Below are 21,133 nucleotides of genomic sequence, written 5' to 3'. Positions count from 1 at the left end.
GTGCAGGTGTACTGTTGCCCCTGACAAGTAAAAGCAAACTGCTTCTGGTGACCCTTGCAAATTGGTATGAAGAAAATACATTAGCTATGTCAAACGCTGCCATACTAAGGCTGGGAACTGTGCCTCATAAAGATACAACATTTGTGTGAGGATATTACGTCTGAGACAGAATCTGGGATCAGTATGATCACCTGATTAAGTTTATGAACGCTTTTGCTGTGTGCATTAAAAAAGCAAAAGATCTACCACGAGTAATCTAGAATTCTACCTGAAGAAGCTAGAAAAGAGTAAAAGAAACCCCAAGTAAAAGGAAAACCTAAAAACAAACTACACAAACATTTAAAAATTGATAACATACTGTTTGAAATAAAAAATTTCTAAGATTTTCCGAGATCCATTTTACTTTTCTACTTTTTCTAGGTGAATTAAGTGGGGATGTGATAGGCATCGCCTCTCCTGCATTTTCTAGTCTTTGATGGTGGCATAATGTTTGCAGATTCCCCCAGGATGCAGTATTGCTTCTGGTTTTCTATTTTGTCAGAGAAGGAAAGTTCCAGGGACTTCCACTTAGCCCTTGTTGTCACAGTGGCCCCCAATCCATGTGTCAGAGAACCAGTATGGTGATTCTGGCAGTTGTCAAGTATGTCTATTCTAGTTATATATTCAGGAATCAAAAGAGGAAACTGACAGACCTCAACTTCAAAGAACAGTTAATATAACTCATATACTGTAAAAAATGAAGTAGAGGGGCATCCAGGCTAAGCAAATGCATGGAGGCAGTAAAAGACAAGAGGGTTTAAAAAGTGAGCTGGAGTATAGGACATGTGACAGAAAGATACTAAAAAAGGGTGAAGCTTTTCCTTAACTTCAAATCATGGAGAACCCTGAGCAGGTGGCTAAGTACTATTATCTTTATTTGGTAAGCAATGGGAAACAGTCAAGAACTTTGAGAAGGGCAATCAAAAACTCTGAGCAAAAAGTTTTTGTCAGGTTCGTCTTTCAAAACCACAAATGAGTAACTGCACAGGCAAGGCTGGCCAGAGGCTAAAGACACTACACAGATGGAGTGACTGTGAGGAGCGCAGCGGGGCAGAGAAGGTGGGAAATGTGAAAAGTGCTACTGAGATTTAAAAAAGGACCAGACCTGGCAACTGATGAGTTGCAAAGTACAAGACAGAATTCAAGATGACTCCCTTTTTTGAGACAGGGTCTTGCTCTGGCACTCAGGTTGGAGTGTAGTGGCATGATCATGGTCCACTGCAGCTTTCACCACTTCCCAGGTTCAAGTGATCCTTCTGCCTCAGCCTCCCGAGTAGCTGGGACCATAGGCACGGACCACCATGCTCAGCTCATTTCTGCATCTTTTGTAGAGACAAGGTCTCACTATGTTACTTAGGGTTGTCTTGAACTCCTGGGCTCAAGGGATCCTCCCACCTGGGTCTCCCAGAGTTCTGGGATTATAGGTGTCAGTCACTGTGCCCGGCCAAGATGACCCTTTTTTGAACATGGATGACTGGGAGGATAGTAGTGTTACTAACAGAATAGGGACACAAGGAACAGAAATAGAGAACCTGTCATTCTGGGTATATGACGCTGTTGCTCTGACTTGGTAATGCTTTATGGCAGTTTCTTTGCTTCCCTTTCAAGCAGTTTTGCTTTTATTCAGAAAAACAGAAAAGAATAAGATATGGCCTTTTTTTCCCGGAAAGTTTTAACCTAAAAATAGGGAACAAAGACAGGAAAGACAAGAGATTACTTAAAAACAATCGACACGGTCTCCAATCGAATATGGACTGCTCATCCGGCAACTACAGTTTCCACGCTCTGCCAATGTAACACATCTGCATCTGATCTTTTAAGAAATAAACTACTCCTCCATGTTGTTTTGTTCTATCAATATAGGAAAGCCTACATTTTAAAGTCAACCTAGTGTGGTAGTTGAAAAGGTGGACTCTGGGGCCAGAATGCCTGAGTTCAGATCCCACCTCAGCTCCTTGCTCCTTGTTTGTCTGTGGGCACATCGCTCACCCTTTCTGTGCTGTGATTTCCTCATATGGAAAATAGGAATAGTAACAGTACCTACATACACTTCAGAGTACTGTTTTGAAGATTAAATAAATACATGGCATTTGGTGTTGTATGTGTGTTTAATGTTATCTAAACATGTTAGAATCTTACATTGATAAGATAAATTAACAGCTTTCTTTATTCTATTTACAAACATTGGAGAGCTTAGGAATAAGGAACCAAACATACATGAATTTTATTTGGAAGTGCTTTTATTTATTTATTTATTTATAGACAGGGTCTTACTTTGTTGCCCAGGCTAGAGTGCTGTGGCACAATCTCGACTCACTGCACCCTCCACCTCCTGGGTTCAACCAATTCTCATGCCTCAGCCTTCTGAGTAGCCAGGACTACAGGCGTGTGCCACTAGGCCTGGATAATTTTTTTTTTTTTTTTTGTACTTTTAGTTAGAGACAGGGTTTCACCATGTTGGCCAGGCTGGTTTTGAACTCCTGGCCTCAAGTGATCCGCCTGCCTAATCCCAGCACTTTGGGAGGCCGAGGCGGGCGGATCACAAGGTCAGGAGATCGAGACCACGGTGAAACCCCGTCTCTACTAAAAATACAAAAAATTAGCCGGGCGCGGTTGTGGGCGCCTGTAGTCCCAGCTACTCGGGAGGCTGAGGCAGGAGAATGGCGTGAACCCAGGAGGCGGAGCTTGCAGTGAGCCGAGATCGCACCACTGCACTCCAGCCTGGGCGACAGAGCGAGACTCCGTCTCAAAAAAAAAAAAAAAAAAAAAAAAAAAAAAAAAAAAAAAAGTGTTGGGAATATAGGCTTGAGCCACTGTGCCTGGCCTGGAAGTGCTTTTAAATAGCAAAGAAGGAACAACAGTCTTATGTTTCATTATTATGAACTTAAAGCAAATAATAGTTGTATTAAAAGCTTATCCACTACAAATATGTAACAACCTGATAGGCCAGGTGTGGTGGCTCGTGCCTGTAATCTCAGCACTTTGAGAGGCTGAGGCGGGCGGATTATGAGGTCAGGAGTTCGAGACCAACCTGGCCAACATAGTGAAACCCTGTCTCTACTGAAAACACAAAAATTAGCCGGGTATGGTGGTGCGTGCCTGTAGTCCCACCTACTCGGGAGGCCGAGGGGGAAGAATTGCTTGAACCTGGGAGGCGGAGCTTGCAGTACGCTGAGATCATGCCACTGCACTCTAGCCCGGGCGACAGAGCGAAACTCCGTCTCAAAAAAAAAAAAAAAAAAAAAAAAAGGCCTTCATCCCTTGGGCCGTCAGCCCTCCCAGTCATGTAACAAGGAAGGAAAAATGTAGAGAAGTCTGAAAATCGGCCCCACTACAGCAAGTATCCTCTAAACTGCTCTCTAATAAACTTTCCTAAGATAGTCTATTCCTATAATTAGAAAAAAAGGCTACGCAAATATCCTAAATTTAAAATACAAGTTAGGTAGCATTTACATGCATTTCCAGCATCTTTGTAACTGCTCACTGACTGCCTTAATCTAAAACAGCATGAAATTAAACATTATGTTATGGCACCCTCTTCTGGTAACATAACTGAACTACTCAAATAAAATTATGGTTAGCATACCCATTTCCCCTTAGGATTTAAACATATTACCGCAATAAAAATACTGTTCAGTGGTTACAACAATAAAATGCGTGAGGAAAGAGAGAAGACATCGAGAAGGATGTTATCGACTCTACAAGACATATGTGGCACTTTTCAGAGGTTTTAAGAATCTCGGACACCACGCTTTAGCCACTTAATCAACATTTTACTAAGTATCTGATACAAGCAGGTAGGATGTTGGAAGCCAGGATACAGAGCTGACGAAGGTGGACCTTGCCCTGAAGTTGCTTGCAGTTAACAGTTACAACCCCAGAGAGAGACCTGTCTGGAGTGCATGGGATCACAGATGAAGGGATTTAAATCAGAGTAGAAGGTGTGAGAAGGCTTTCTCCAGGTTTTGATAACTAAGCAGTTTTGAAAAAGGCCAAGCTAACTGGATGCTCAGCGGGAAGGAAGCTTTTAGGCAAGAAGCAGCATATGAATACAGAGCTGAGACAATCATACTTGATTTCGCAGGGGAAAGTGGCTCAGTGTAAAGTATCCAGGTTAGTAGCAGAAAAAGCAAAGGCCATATCACAAAAGGCCACATATGCTAAGTTAAGGAGTTTATTTATTTTTCTTTGGAGAACACAGGGTCTTGTTATGTGGCCCAGGCAAATCTCCAACTCCTGGGCTCAAGCAATCTTCAGTTTCTACTTCCCTAAATGTTGAGATTACGGGTGTGAGCCACCACGCCCAACAAGGTAAGGAGTTTTAAACTCTTTCCTAAAAGCTATAGGGAGCCAATAAATGATTTTAAGCAACTGTCAAGATCTGATCTACATATTAGAAACATTTTCTATTTAGAGACATTTTAAGTCACTAGCACTTGTGAAGTCACTGAATAAATACCTAGTATGCATTAGACATATCTCCTAAACCCATAATTTAATAAAGTGACTGAAAACAAAACTAAACAAAGCTAAAATACAACTTTGAAAGCACAAAGAAAAAGTTGCAGTAGCTACGTGAAACCATTCTTAGTTACCTTTTAAACTCGTCATGGTAGAACTCGGACTTGCAAGTTACCATCTCGCTACCCTGGGCGTCCTCACGACTTCGGACTCCCCCAAACACATACAGCTCCATAGCAACTCCACAGGCCACTGCTCCAAACCTGAAAGGCCACACACAGCGTATCAGGCACAAGCAGTAAAACGCGAGATCTCACTCCCTCGTTCCTCTTATGCTGGTTTAACTCTGCAGCATTACTATGTAGGCCTTCCTTTCTCAGGAAATGCCAAGTCAAAGAAAAGGTTACTCTGAAAGAAAAGAACAAAACCCAGGCAGGGTAAGGGTAAGGGCTCCAGACCCAGTGAAGAGTCCACCCACATCCGTGTACCTCCTCTCTTTCAGGGGACATATGGCAGTCCACTGCTGGGTCCTGGGATCATAACACTCCACAGACTCAAAAAGCTTTCCATAGGAGCCTCCACCCATGGCGTAGATTTTCTTTTTCATAGCTGCATAGCAGCCGATCTGAAAGTAGAAAACAATGGTGGGGGAGAGGCAACATTTCTCATTCAGGTCAGGTGGTGCCCACCACCAGGGTCAACTCTCACACACGCCCACCTTCCTATCTTGGTGTGTGGCTGATAACAGGGAAGGCAAACTACCAATAAAGGCAGACTTCTATAAAGTTAATTCTTTTAACACTATCAGTTATATTAAAGGTTTATTCAGGATATGAAGACACATTAAGTTTAAAATCCAATGTGTACACAAACTAGTTACCACAAAATGCGGTCCTCACCTTTCTGACCATGGTCAAATCAGGTTGCTTTGTCCAGGTTTTAGAATAAATATCGTAACACTCCATGGAAATCAGCTCCTTTTCACCATCCTCTCCTCCCAAAATGTACAGCATCCCATCTATCTCCACAATTCCGAAGTTATGTCTTGCCTGAAACGACATCAGCGATCTCTGAACACACAAGGCCAAGGATCATATTAAAAGCTAATATTCATATACTTAATAAAAATTAGAGAGACATAAAGATGGCAACAATAGACACTGGGGACTCCTAGAGCAGGGAGGCAGGGAGGGGAGCAAAGGCTGAAAAACTAACTATTGGGTACGATGCTCAGTACCTGGGAGACTGGATTAATCTTACTGCAAACCTCAGCATGATGCAATATACACACGTAACAAACCTACACATGTAGGTTTATACCTACCCCGAGTATAAAATAAAAGTTGGAATTATTTGTAAAAATTAGAGACATCTCTTTTTCCCAGTGTTCCAGCTGGAAGTAACACGTTCAAAACCATTTCTCCGGTAATGCTTCTTTTTTTTTTTTTTTTTTTTTTTGAGACGGAGTCTCGCTCTGTCACCCAGGCTGGAGTGCAGTGGCGTGATCTCGGCTCACTGCAAGCTCCGCTTCCCGCGTTCACGCCATTCTCCTGCCTCAGCCTCCTGAGTAGCTGGGACTACAGGCACTCGCCACCGCGCCCGGCTAATTTTTTGTATTTTTAGTAGAGACGGGGTTTCACCGTGGTCTCGATCTCCTGACCTTGTGATCCACCCGTCTCGGCCTCCCAAAGTGCTGGGATTACAGGCGTGAGCCACCGCGCCCCGCCCCGGTAATGCTTCTTAAAGATTTCTGGCTTCCCTAGCAGCCCCTCTTCCAGCACAGCAGCCAGAGAGGCCAAAGTCATTTCTCAAAACAAGGTTATGAAATACATGGTGAGTTCCTCAGAAAATCCTCACTTTTTAACCCATAATAGCTCACAAAAAGAAAATGAACTGTTACCTCTGGTTCAATACAATTATTTTTGCATAACAATGGGCAGTATTTTCAGGTTGACGTGAGAAAGGTTAGTATTGACCAGGGCAGAAAGGGCTGTGGAGGACAGGGTCAGGCCAAGGCTATTTGGGATCACAGAAGCCCTAGGTGTTTCATGTCCGTTTGTCAACGAATATTTACGTAGTGAACCCTATGTGCCAAGCACGATTCTAGCGCTGAAAATGAAACACTGACCAGAACACACATAATTCTCTGCCATCAAAGAGCTTATGTGAAAAACTTCAAAATGCCTGGTCCACGAGATGGTTAGACGTGGTATGAAGACAGGGACAGGAGAGCTAAGAGGCAGGAGGGAGGCCCGCTGAGAAGGTGCTGCGAGGAGGGGGCAGGCCACGCTGGCATCTGCACAGGGCAGGACAAACGGGAAGGCTGGCGCGAGAGCATTCCTGGAAGATTTCAGAAACCGAAGGAGGCCAGAATGAGTGAGGGCCAGGAAGGCGAGGAGAGACGGGCACTAGAAGGAGAGGTTGGAGCAAACGAGGCGGGGGCTTGGCAGGGCTGCTATTTCTTCCCTGAACTCAGACACAAAACAAACAGAAGTGCTAAGGGGAAAGAGAAACACATCAAACAAACCGAACCAGTGTTTTACCTCGTTCATGGGCGGCAATGCTGTCCAGGTATTTGCATCTGGATCATACTTTTCTCCCGAGCTAAGAGTCTGCTTATTTTCATCTTGGCCCCCGAATACAAACAAAAATCCTTCTGCAAAGATCAAAGAAAACACAAGAAATATGAAATGTGAGCCTTCAACACCCATAAATGCCATAGAATATATAGAAACAGCATCTGAAGAAACTCTCTGACGACAACAATGTTCTCTTTGGATTCAGGACTTTTATTACATCCCATTGGATCCTTGGTGATGGAGCCCAACCTGTGACTCACTTTGACCATTTCGCTTTACTCATTACTGTCTTTGAGTGGATTTTCACCACCCTATGATGAAAAAGGAAGCCTGACGTCACCCATTCAGTCACCAGCCAGCTCTGGGCCATGTCAGTTCATCTCTTCCACTCCCTCCCAGCCTCTGGGATTCTCATACAACGTCCGCACCACAGCGCACATCTGTTCATTCAAAACCCCAGGAATACCCAGATCTGAAGCACCTGTGTGCACTTTCTATTCAAAACAAGATCTAAGAGCAACTGAACTTCCGATTTCATGTAATGGTGTATTAGGTTATTCTTCCGCAAAAAACACTTAATTTGCTGGATAAAACATTTAAAAAATAATCTTAGCTGGGTGGTGGTGGCTCACATCTGTAATCTCAGCACTTTTGGAAGCCAAGGTACATGGACTGCTTGACCCCAGGAGGTTCAAGACCAGCCTGGGCAACACAGTAAGACCTCATCTCTACAAAAAGTAATGAAATTAGCCAGGCATTGTGGTATTTGCCTATAGTCTCAACTACTTAGGAGGCTGAAATGGGAGGACCACTTGAGCCCAGGAGTGTGAGGCTGAAGTGGGCCATGATCATGCCACTGCACTCCAGCCTGGGTAACAGAGTGAGATCTTGTCTCAAAAATAGTAACAATAATAATTTTCTTAGAAGAGGAGAAGCCAACAAAATAACAAGGCAAAACTGAGGGGAAAATTGGGACCTACAGAGGTTACCAAGCATGAAAACCATTTTACTCTGAGGGCATTTCCAATCTAGGAAAATCTAAATCTTTTGTCCTCGGGATGAAAAAGACAGACGTTTAAGCTCCAGGTCCACAGAAAATGTGGCTTCTGGCAGGAGATCCTCTCCAAAGTTCTACACTGTCAGGATGAAGGCCAACCAGAATTCGTATTCAGATTTAAACCTCCTTGCTATCTGGGAAATTATAAGCCTTGAATTTAATTTACAGTTAATACCAAATTAGTAATGTTTTCAGGCAACTGGCAGAGACAAATGCAAAGCTTCTGCAGAAGAAAGGACCTTAATCTAAGCCTTAGATTCTAACATCCCAGGACATCTAAGGCAGAAACTTACGGCTACAAATAATTTTTTTCGATTTTTTTTTTTTCAGACAGTCTCGCTCTGTTGCCCAGGCTGGAGGGCAGTGGTGTGATCACAGCTCACTGCAACTTCTGCCTCCAGGGTTCCTGAGTATCTGGGATTACAGGCACATGCCACCACACACCCAGCTACTTTTTGTACTTTTAGTAGAGATGGGGTTTCACCATGTTGGTCAGCTGATTTCAAACTCCTGACCTCAAGTGATCCACCCGCCTCAGCCTCCAAAAGTGCTGGGATTATAGGCGTGAGCTGCGCCCAGCTGCTACGTATAATGTTTAATAAAATGAGCAGCATCCAGCCACAGATATCGGACATAACAAATATTAGACTCTAAGAAAAGACCAGCAGAAGTAGATCATAGGAAATAGTCTTGCAAAGATTTCAAATATTATAGTAACCAGAAAGATGATTTTTTCAAGTTGGATGATGAAGAATAAAGTCTAATATTTATTTAAAAAAGAAAGATAATTTAAACAAATGCTTATCATGTTTAAAAAATAAAAATTAACTTGAAGATAACTCCAGTAACAGGAACTATAGAAATAAGAGTGGATTTGAAGGTAATTAAGTTATTCTCCTGTTAAAAAGACAAGAACTTGTAGAAATTTAAAAAAAAAAATCAATGGATAAATTTAATAGCAGATTCATCACAGTTAAGGAGAAAAGTCATTGAGTAGAAGATAATCAAAAGATAATAATGAAGAGAACAGCACAGTGAGACAAAAAGATGGAAAATAGTAAGAAAATTTTAAATACACACCAGAGAAAAGATTTTTTAGACTCGCCACTGACTTAACAACAATGGAAGCCAGAAGTCAGGGGAATGACTTCAATGTGCTGAAAAATAATAAATACCAAGCTGAAATGCTATACTCAGCAAAAATATTCTTTACGAATGAAGACAAAATAATGACATTTGCAGGCAATCAAATCTGAGTGTTGTCCACTAAAAGACCCATATTAAAGGAAATTCAAAATGATGAACTGCAGAGAGAAGGGAGATGATCCCAGGTGGAAAGTCTGAGGAGTTAAGAAGGAGGAACAAGGAAAGTGGCAAATCCAAATGAACACTATCTATCTAACTACCTGCCTGCCTTCCTATCTATCAATCAATCAATCATCTATCTACCTACCTGTCTGTCTGTCCATCCACCCATCCATCCATCCATCCATCCATCCATCCATCCATCCATCCATCCAACATATATCAAAAAAACACATATTGCGTATATAGTAGCTCCCCCTTATGTGAAGTTTTGGTTTCTGTGGTTTTATCACCCATGATCAACTCAGTCCGAAAATAGGTAAGTTCAGTAAAGTAAGACATTTTGAGAGAGAGACCACATTCACATAACTTTTATTACAGTAGACTGTTATCATTGTTTTATTATTAGTTATTGTTGTTAATCTTTTACTGTGCCGAACTTAAACTTTATCATGGGTATGTACAGTAAAAACACATAGTATGTACAGGGTTCAGCACTATCTATGGTCTCAGGCATCCACTGGGGGGGTCTTGGAACGCACCCCTCATGGATAAGGGCGATTTACTGTACATATTTATTAGTAATAATGTATTTTAATACTACAAGAGTGTAGAACATGGAAAATGAAGAAAAACTTCTGAAGAGAACACAGGTACTGACTAACTTTGGACTTTGCTAATTTAAGACAGGCTATAATTTCTAAGGTAATCTTCCTAAAGGGCTATCAACAAGAATGTAAACTTCAAACTGGTAGAGAAGAAAAACTGAATGACAAGAAACAGTCAAAATCAATTTTTAAAAGGCCAAAAAAAAAAAAAAAAAAAAAAAGAAACAATGCAGGCTGGACAAATGGGAGGACCTCTTCATTCACTCATTTCCGTTTCCGTCAATTCCACTGTACACAGTTGCTCCTTCCATTGCTGAGTTTCTGAAACACTAATCCCTCTGGGATACTTTCAAAAATTAGTGATATAGGAGCCTTTGTGATAGGTGTGTATGAGTGAAAATTAGGAATATGTGTATATATTTTGGAGGGAAATGTAAGGGAGCTAATTCTGAGATGATGCAACAGGGACACTAGACCTACATCCTGCAGGCTACTCTGTCCAGCTCTTCACTATTGACAATAACTTTAATAATTTCGGGACTCATAAAAAGACTCCACTTCTATACTATGGTAGAGCCTTGGCCATTTGTATGATACAGAATGGTAAAGTATAGCTTTAAAAATGTTATAGCCTGGGCAACATAGCAAGATCCCATCTCTAAAAAGAAAAATAAAAAATAAATTTTTAAAGATAATGTTGCTGGGGAAAGACAATTAAATAAAGACTGCAGGAGGGCTGCTGACCATAATTAGAATGATGTGAGATGACACTTCTCAGGTGGACAAGGGGGCAGGACCATGGCAAAAAGAAAGGCAGCCAGCAAAGGCAATGCCTCAATGGCTATCTTTTCTATCACCTCCTTAAGGGAGAGCTTTGGATATAAAGTACAGTTTTCAAACTTGTAAAGGTCAAGTAAAACATTTTCTGTAGTAAATAACTTTAAGCCATTGCCTATTTAAGTAGCATTTCCTAAAGTCTCATAACTTCTTTTTTTTTTTTTTTTTTTTTTGAGACAGGGTCTTATTCTATCACCCAGGCTAGAATGCAGTGGTGTGATCACAGCTCACAGCAGTCTCAATCTCCTGGGCTCAAGAGATTCTCCCACCTCAGCCTCCCAAGTAGTTGGGACCACAAGTGCATGGCCACCATTCCTGGCTAATTTTTTTGATTTTTATTAAGGACAGTTGTCTCTCCTACGTTGTCCAGGCTGGTCTTGAACTCCTGGGTTCAAGTGATCCTCTCACTTTAGCCTCCTAAACTGCTGGGATTACAGGTGTGAGCCACTGTGCCCGGCCTTATACAACATATTTCATATAATTACATATTGTAATTCTAAGCTGCATGAATTTCAAAGATGGGACTACCATGGTGCAAAGAAATGCTGTGTTCCAGGTGTGGCCCTCCAGCTACTTAGTGGTAAGCCTCACTGAAGTTTGCTCTCCTGACATTAAGTCATCAAGTAATTGCTCCTCCACTAGTTCTGAAAAGCAGCTATGTGCTGAAGATCTGTGGAAAATAAGGACTGACAGAAGATATGGTTTTCTTAACCACGGTCTCAAAAGCTAGAACTACACTAAAAATATCATGTAGAGATAATAAAGTTGTATCTTTAAAAGGCTCTGAGTCATTCTGTAAAACCTTGAGATTACACATTACTTGATCTGGTGTTTAAGGAAAATTTGCCACAGAACGGTACCTGCTGAGAGAACTCCATGGTTAATTCTCGGCATGCTTAAAGGGGCCAGTTCGATCCAAAGCTGCCTGTTAGGGTCATAGAGAGGGCACATGCATCGCATCGCTGCTGTGGGTTTCCGGGAACTAAGGAAGTAAATCATTGATCAGTAGTTAATATGCTTCATACAGTTCTTTTTATACGTAACCATCACTAGTTTTAGTGCACTAAAGAATATTTAACACATTTAAAAAACTGAATGTAATTATGCTTTAGATACTGAAAAACATTATGAATTCTTGTTTACATGGAACTACCTCTTCCCATATACCACTTTTCAAACAACTCCCACCTCATACTTACACCCTCTCTTCTCCACCAACAGTCACGATGCACTCGGAGTAGCCCCGGGGTTTGAAGTTGGCCAGCATCGCCTCTCCTTGCTGTGGCTGGCTGAGCGGTATATTGCTACACTCTTTGACAATTTCTCGTACTAAAGGTTCATTCAGCATCTGTTCCCGTAAATAACTGGAGTCCAACCCTGAAACCCACAGAGCTGACATAACATCCTTCATGTGGACCTGCAGAAGAGGGAAGAAAGATGGGGCGAAAACAATGGAAAATGCAACGCATCATTTTTAGAATCTACATTTTCCACCTCATGGAAAACAAACGGTTAACACTCAGGTTATTACCAGGTAAGTGAGACACATCGGTCCTGCTTGAACATCTTCTCCTGGCCCTGACTGTTTACTGCCCAGAGTCTTGATAAGTAAAAGTTTAATTTTTAAAAATCATCAGTTTGAGGTATCACTGTAAAGTTTCAAGCAGCTTCCTTTACACCTTAAAGAAGTCCCATTTCAATAGGAAAAGAGAGCGAAAATACCAGCTATAATTTGCTTTCTTTCACACATTTGGATATGCCATGAGTTAAATCATGTTTATACAAATATTATATACAGTAATAGCTCGATACAATATGGTAAACTTAGATAACATATCAACATTAATATTACAAGAAAAATATACAAAAGCTAAATTTAAAAAAATCCTGAGTACTATATAATCATTTCTGCAGTAATTACTATTCAAAAATATCTAACACGACTAATATGAATTATATCCTTTTACTGCTCAATCACTAAATTTGAACCAACCGACTAAAGTACTTTACAAATGTAAAATAAAACTATGAGTTTTAAAAATCAACTGTCTTTACAGCATGAAGTTTAAACTGACCAAAGGACAAAGAACTGCCTCATTTCCCCAGCAACCAGCCAACCTTAAGCATGTCCCTTGCTTTAAGGCAAGAAGAGGGCAGGACGGAAGCTGGTGAGGAGCAGCATGTCCCACTGTGATCTTGGTGAGTAGGAGCACAATGGAAATTTTTCTAATTTTTCTACCTCCTTTACCAATTTCCCCAACTCACATGGAGAACAGAACACTACCTGTCCTTACCTGTCCCAATTAAAACTAATACTACAAATATGGTTTCTAAATATACATACTTCCGGGCTTACAGAATTCAAAAAATTATGTTAATCATCATCAAAACTTAATAGTCGAGTTTTAACTTACAAGAACAATTAACAGTACAATTATACATTTTGAGATCCATTCTCTAACACCTAATATATTTCTTATTTTGAAAACAGTAATTGGAGCTACTGTCTTATTTATAATAATCAGACTTAACGTCCTGGCTGGGCATGGAGGCTCACACTTGTAATCCCAGCACTTCGGGAAGCTGGAGAGGGAGGATTGCTTGAGCACAGGAGTTTGAGACCAGCCTGGGCAACACAGCGAGACCCTGTCTCTACAAATATCAAACAATTAGCTAGGCATGGTGGCACACACCTATGGTCCTAGCTACTCGGAGGCTGAGGTGGGAAGATCGCTTCTGCCGGGAAGGTTGGGACTGCAGTGAGCTATGATCGTGCCACTCTGGCTGCTGTACTTCAGCCCGGGAGACAGACTGAGACTCTCTGCCCCCCAAAACCCTCAAGTCCTGTGATTTTGCTCCTTCCTCCAAGGTATTCACAATTTGGATCTAGCGGCTGATATTCTTTAAGACCCTCTTTCCAGGCTGTCACTCCCAGGACCTTCCCTCTCGAAACTGCACTGCCACACAAACTCCAGAGCTTGCCTGCTTTCTCCCGCGTGGTGTCAATCACACCTGAAGCTCCTCAGGCCCATGCCCCTCCACCCCTGCCAGCGCTCCACGTGTCACCCCCCTGCCTGCTGCAGGCACCTGAGGCCTGGCAGAGGTTAGCCTAGTGATGTAGTAGGTCAGGAAGCTGAGAGCCAGGGTGGGGATACTGCAATTCTATAATCTCCAGCTTGAGCTTGAAATGCATTTTCCCATTAAAAACAACATGCAAAGGATATTACACTCCTTACAAGGGTTAATATTTTCACTGATCTATTGTGTGGCATGGGCTTTTGCAGACTGGTCTCAAAAACCAACTGCTTTCATGATATAGGAAAACATGTTTTACAGGTATCTTTTAGATTGCTGCTTTGTAAGTCTTTCACGTTGAAGAAGAAAAATAAAACAACTATAACTGTAATTAAAAAGAAATAAAAAGGCAAATTTGACCATGTTATAAATGACAGGTACCTTTCTTATTTCTGTATCATGTGCTATCCATCGAATTACTGCTTCAAAGACGTATCTTTCATTGCCAACGTTTAACTTCTCAAGAGAAATCACTTCTTTAAGCTTTTGAGGACTCAGTTCTAAGAATTCTTCCGTGCTGCTGACATCTCGGAAATGAGTCTCCAGGTATTCTGTGGCAAGGTAATGAACGTGATGGAGGCAGTAATGTAGTGCAAAGTCACGGATACCGATACAGTTCTCAGCAGCAATGCAGCCTTCCAAAAACTCACAGCACAGGGTTTTAAGGTCTGTCAGTAGTAGCAGGTCTGCTGCCTGAACAACATCTTGGATTGTATCTTCATTTAGCCTGATCTAAAAAAGTAGCATAATTATCTTATATTTGAATGTGTACATTTAAAACCCAAACCACTCATCTATTAGTTTGGGCCACATGAAATTTCCATTTATTTTAGATCAAAGATAATCGAATATTGGCAGTTTCATATGGTTTAACCCAGCATTTTTTTTTTTTTCCCAAGAGTTGGAAGGCACCAACACAAGCAAATGTGTGCTTGGTTAACTTTTCCCAGCTCTGCCCTTGCTGTACCAATGTCAACCACCAATCACCCTTCTAGGGTAAACCGTCCATGTTGCTCACTTCTGTAATTCAGAGAAAAACCTTAATGACTCAAATGCTTGGGAAATGGAAAGTTCTACATTCTATGGTAAAGTCAATATGATTAAGTACCAGCATCAGAACTGATGAAAATCTTGCCTCCCAACCTATGAAGTTCACCATTCTGCTAAATGGCATGCTAACCTGAATGCTAATCCCTTGAAGGGAGAAGGGTTTACAGTGTTTCAGAAGCCTTATTCCACATCCCAAAACACTGTATGCAGTGCAATTTGGTTCACAGACAGATACATTTAGGCCTCAAAACTACTTTTTGGAATAAATCCCTAACACAAGGGTGTTTTCAGTTTTTTTTCTTCTCATTATGAACATCTACTTTTCCTTAATTTTCTTCAATTTTCTGACTAATGCTTCTTTCTCCACCCACTTCACAGTGTTCCAAAGCATCAGGAAAGAAACAGTTCTCCAAAATATTGCCACAGTCCTAAGTGGACGACCCCAAAGCATGGGCACTTCACCCACATTCGCAAATGCAAGGGAGACTTCATGAAGAGTACAGCAAGACACATTTTTATATTTTACACTTTTTGTACCACAGATTTCTTAAAAACTATAATTGCCAATCGTCTTAGAAACTGAACAACAAAAATGTGGAAAGTAGTATGTTGAGTAAGCCACAAGTAGGGGAAAATGTTCCATTTATATGACATTACATTTAGCCACAAGACAGCAGGCAGCTGTAGACTCTTCAAATATAGGCACGTGAAAAAAACACTGAATTGCATTTCAATAAAACAAAACTGCCAATTCAGGAGTTTGTTATAACTTACATTGCAACTATCATTTTAAATTTAAATTGGAAACAAATCACAGAAGTCAATCCGTAAATAAGGTTTCAAGTTTCAAATCCAAGCCTGAACATGAATAGGCTCTTACTGGCTTATAACTCGTTACACTAATAACTGCTGCTGGACTGACTTTACAAGTTGGACCAGAGGTTGGTCTTAGGCCTGGTTTTGTGATGCTACAGAGTATCTCCAGGCTGTCCCCAAATTAACTTAAATTCATTTACTTTTAACAATCATCCATGTACATACCCACCCCCTAGTGTTGAGAGAAGAGAGAAAGCATGAAATCAAACCAAAAGCTTCAAAAAGGATGAGAATCACTGCGTTTAACTCTGGACAGAATGAATATATTTAGACAAAGAAAGCAATACATTCAGAATACTTAGAAAATATGTAGGAGAAACAGCTCCTACAGAAAGGAAAACAAGAGGGATGAAGAAGGAATAAAGGAGAGAGTAGGGAACAAGATCTCAGAAAGAATAAAGATGAAATGCATTCTCACACAGCAAAGGTAAGATGCACTGACCTCTTCCTTCGGTTAAAAAAAAAAACCCAAAAACCAAAAGACAAAAAAAATAACTAGCCCTGATTCACATGGAAGATTTTTCTTGAGTCCTCATGCTATGCTTGAAATCACATCATGGGGAATGGGTAGTCGGAGGAGGGCAAAGGAAAAGAAAGAAGTCTGATCGCTTATCATTTTCCTCCCTGGGTATCACAAAGCCTCCAGAAGTTCATGTGGACATGGAGAGGAAAGGGACATCAGGAAGAGAGAATGAGGATGGGGCAGGGATGTGGGTACTACTGAGGCAACAGGACCAGGGCATCGTGAATAAGCTGCTTGTCGTTTCTGTCAGTCCTCTTTCTCTGGGAACGATCTACAAGGAACTCTCTGTCTCTACCAAATAATCCACAATGCCCCAGGAAGTTCCTATTTCCATGCTATGGAGACAAAACAAGTTTTGTATCCCCAGTCGTGTGGATACAAAGCAAGATTGGATTTGGGATTCCAAAGCAAAAACCAAAAAGACAGTAGTCAGGGCAGCATCCCATGTTCTTTAATATCTCATATGAGAAGGTGGAGCTCAGAATGGTAGCAACAAACTGGGATTTGGGTCTAAGATCTTACTTCATCTGCTTCTCTAGGAGCAGAGCCATGGAAGAACACACGTGGGATGCCATTACCAGTAGGAGATGTCAGTCAATGCACACAGTGACAGAAGATGAAGATGACAGTGCTACTTTGTCATATAATGGATGAAAGGAGACCCTCACCCTGAGCTTGAGAAGCCTCTACTTAGGTCTTCCTTCCTTTGTTTCTCATCATACCTGCCCACTGAAGATGTAATCCAGGATCTCTCTCATAACCATTACCGATATCCCTTCAAGTTCAATCTTATAAGTTGATCCATCATCTTTTGGAGGATTATAGTTTAACTTTGTCCTAAGAAAGGGAAAAAAATGTAAAATTTCTATGAAAGAACAGAAATAGCTATAAATATTTATGTACTCAATACTCTATAACGTATAAGATACTTATCAGTACATGCATCCCCACCTAGAAAATTTAGTTCGTTAACTTTAGGTCTATGTATTTTTATAACTTTCAACTACAAAACATTGGTCCCAGGATCCCAAATACTACTTCTTAAAAAACAAAAACAAAACAGATGAGCAAAGAACTAAGATCCACATGACCATTAATCTGTATTTCACCTTGGAAATCTCAGTCTCTTTAGGCTTATTTTCTAATGGACTGAATTACCTAATTAATCTTCAATAATGTAACAAGGACTCCAAAAACCTGCCATCCAAAACAAAAGCTAAGACCTTGTCAATAGCCCGCTTCTAACCAGATGGTCTTCCCCACCAATCCACTCCTCTGCTTCCACCATCGGAAGTAACCATTATCCTAAATCCTATGCTCAATTTTTCCTTGCTTTATTACTGCATCCATGAAATACATATTTTAAATTTTAAGGTGTTTTATAATTTATTAATCATCCATTTTTTATTGTTGTTTTATAAAGATGACTTAGTTTATAGAGGTATGCATATCACACTGGTTCTTCTGTTCTTTCTGCCGTGCAATACTCCACTTTCCTGTTAATGGGCATCTGGGGTTGTCTCCAGGTTTTTAATACTGTGAACCGTGATGCTTCGACTATTACTGCATATGACTCTTTTGTACTATGATAAATACTTTTTTGGCTGGGTGCAGTGGCTCACGCCTGTAATCCCAGCACTTTGGGAGGCTGAGGTGGGTGGATCACTTGAGGCCAGGAGATCGAGGCCAGCCTAGCCAACATGGTGAAATCCCATCTCTACTAAAAATGCAAAAATCGACTGGGAGCAGTGGTGGCACACGCCTGTAATCCCAGCTACTCAGGAGGCTGAGGCACGAGGATAGCTTGAACCTGGGAGTAGAGGTTGCAATAAACTGAGATAACGCCGCTGCACTCCAGCCTAGGTGACAGAGCAAGACTCTGCCTCAAAAAAAAAAAAAAAAAAAAAAAAAAAAAAAAAAAAAATGTCCCTTGGGTCTACTCCGGGGAGTAGAATTATGCTAACTTATTCTCTGTAGTAGGTGGCGCAGTTTACAGCCTCATATACTATGCATGTGTAAGAGCATCTGTTGATTCATAAACTCCACAACATTTGAGTCTGTCACACTTCTTAAGTTTTGTCAACTGAATAAGTGAAATATGGTATCTCACTGTGGTTGTCATCTGCATTCTCTTACTAGCCACGTGCTGAACATCTCTTTGTATGTTTGTGGCCACATGTTTCCCCTTCCGCAAAACATTCGTTCATGTCTCTTGTGTTCATTTTTTACTAACTGTCCTTCACATATTGAGGTGGAGGAGTTCTTTATGTATTTGTGATACTAATCGTTTAACAGATGAACTTTTTAAAAGGTGCCTTTCAAAAAACTTAAAAAAAGACTTCTTCCTTTTTTTTTTTTGAGACGGAGTCTCACTCTGTTGCCCAGGCTGGAGTGCAGTGGCGCAATCTCGGCTCACTACAAGCTCCGCCTCCTGGGTTCACGCCATTCTCCTGCCTCAGCCTCCCCAGTAGCTGGGACTACAGGCGCCCACCACCACATCCGGCTAATCTTTTGTATTTTTAGTAGAGACGGGGTTTCACCGTGTTAGCCGGGATGGTCTCGATCTCCTGACCTCGTGATCCGCCCGCCTCGGCCTCCCAAAGTGAAAAAAAGACTTCTTAAACAAAGTGATACAGAATTTGAAGAACAATTTTTCAGTCAATGCTTTTTGTGTTTTAAGAACTTATACCCAGATATTCTTGATATTTTACTAAGAAAATTTGAGGTTTTTAAAAAAAATTCAAGTGAAATTTAAAAATAGCTTTGAAACATGCTGTTGGCATGAAATATAACTCTGTTAAATCTCAGGATTGACACTGTGTTACCTGCTACCTAATAACCATGTTTTCTAAGAAAAGAAAAGTACACCTTCAAATACTGGTAATCCAAATAGTGAGTTACAGGGAGAACTTCTTAGAAACAAATATTTAAATTCATTATTTGCATTCAGACTTCTATAATAAAGTCAATAAAGAATCAGACTTTTGGTAGACTGAATACAAAGAGAATAGGAAATAATATTAACAAAATTTCATTTTTTTTTGTTTTTGAGACAGGGTCTCACTCTGTCACCCAGTCTGGAGTGCAGTGGCGCGATCATGGCTCACTGCAACCTCCTCTTCCCAGGTACAAGTGATTCTCCTGCCTCAGCCCCCCAAGTAGCTGGGACGACAGGCACCCACCACCACATCCAACTAATTTTTGTACTTTTTGTAGAGACAGCGTTTCGTCATCTTGCCCGGGCTAGTTTCGAACTCCTAAACTGATCTGCCTACCTCAGCCTCCCAAAGTGCTGCGATTACAGGAATGAGCCACCGCACCCGGTCACTGAAATTTCATATGCTAGAAAACAGACAAGGGTAACTGACTTGGAGTATCTGAGGAAGCTTAATCCTAATTTAGCAGTAAGCAAAGCTGAGATTCAACCTAAATTGGACTGAAGACTCCCGAAAGGCTCCAGGAACTGGTAATACAGGGTAGGTGACGACGGGGTTGGGGTGGGGCAGGGGGTAAAAGATAAGCTAAAAAGAGAACTATTAACAAAGTCTTAGGAAATAGCTGAATTTCCGGATTCTCCCTCCATGTGTATACACTTCTTCCTTTCAGAGCTTAGTAAGACTCTCCCTAGCTCCAGTGAAAAACAAATGACTTATATTTTGAATAATATACAACTGAGGGTCTCTGGACAGTGGAGCACCAGGCACATTTGAGGGTAGGTGTATTGTAACTGAGAGTTAACAGAATGTTTACATACTGAATGCTGGACCATTAGTCTTTTTCTCCCAACTCTGCTCCTAAAATACTGAAAGCCAGAACATATCTTCCAAGCAAGAGACAAAGACTTCTGGAGGACTTGATCTGCCCAAGGGTACAGACCCAAGGGCATGAACATCAATCTGCCCTAGGAAAATGACCCAGTTTGATCACACAATAGCGAAACCTGTGTTCAACAAGTCTTACCTATAGGACTCTGGTACTTCTAAAACTTTCTCATGTCACATTACACACAGAAAACGTAATATTACTCTGGGCTAAATAGAGGCGGCCTGTAGGCTCAGCCTCTGGATATGCTGCTCAGCTACTCTGAAGACTGACGCCATCAGTATCTTCACACACTTGCAACATATTTTTTGGGAACATGGGTTAAGAAACTGTTTTAGAGCACTGCTATTAAAATCGAGCAAACAGGACTCACTAGATATTTAACAAAGATAAAAGACAGGACCAAAACTGATAAGAAAAAAAGTAACTTAAAGGAAGTAAGGATTGTGCTAAAATGAAAAGTTCAAGAAAAAAGAAAAATTCATCTTAATCTTCCCAGAGGGAAAAGACAGGATATTGTGTACATAAAACAAGAATAGGATGATATAAAAAGGAACATTCATAAGCCAGCAAAACATGTTAATGATTGCAAAAAAAAGTTTTTTTTTTCTTTTAATGTAGGGTCAAGATAAAAAGTTGAGGAAATCTCCCAGAAAAGAGCAAAAAGACAAAGGCAGAAAATACAAGAGATGGCTGAACACATGGCTTACGCCTATAACCCCAGCGCTTTGGAAGGACGGCTTGAGCCCAGGTGTTCGAGACCAGACTGGACAACACAGCAAGACTTCACTCTATTTTTAAAAAATTTATTAAATAGTTTTTTAAAAAAGAAAATAGGAGAGGTAAGTTAAGAAAGCTGGAAGATCAGTCCAGAAGATTCAACATCTGAAAATAAGGAATG

The 21,133-nt window shown here is 40.9% G+C and overlaps 1 protein-coding gene across 4 annotated transcripts in view; it reads right to left on the bottom strand.

The window, feature by feature from the left end:
- Positions 1 to 21,133, bottom strand: part of LOC105491209 (gigaxonin) — a 73,553-nt gene that overhangs the window by 18,717 nt on the left and 33,703 nt on the right. For all 4 annotated transcript variants that reach the window (XR_011616609.1, XR_011616610.1, XR_011616611.1 and 1 more), the window contains exons 2-9: positions 17,133 to 17,247; positions 14,343 to 14,693; positions 12,086 to 12,303; positions 11,747 to 11,868; positions 7,044 to 7,156; positions 5,400 to 5,549; positions 4,989 to 5,125; positions 4,635 to 4,763 (exon numbers count right to left, since the gene is read on the bottom strand). Coding sequence is in view for 1 of the 4 variants with exons in the window: in XM_011757401.2 (XP_011755703.1) it covers positions 4,635 to 4,763; positions 4,989 to 5,125; positions 5,400 to 5,549; positions 7,044 to 7,156; positions 11,747 to 11,868; positions 12,086 to 12,303; positions 14,343 to 14,693; positions 17,133 to 17,247 (1,335 nt within the window). In the remaining 3 variants the exon portion in view is untranslated. The remainder of the gene's footprint in view (positions 1 to 4,634; positions 4,764 to 4,988; positions 5,126 to 5,399; positions 5,550 to 7,043; positions 7,157 to 11,746; positions 11,869 to 12,085; positions 12,304 to 14,342; positions 14,694 to 17,132; positions 17,248 to 21,133) is intronic.

This window comes from Macaca nemestrina, chromosome 18 (genome assembly GCF_043159975.1).
Source record: "Macaca nemestrina isolate mMacNem1 chromosome 18, mMacNem.hap1, whole genome shotgun sequence".
NCBI lineage: Eukaryota > Metazoa > Chordata > Mammalia > Primates > Cercopithecidae > Macaca > Macaca nemestrina.
Note: the sequence above shows the minus strand (reverse complement) of the source record. Positions and strands in the feature narration are given on the sequence as shown.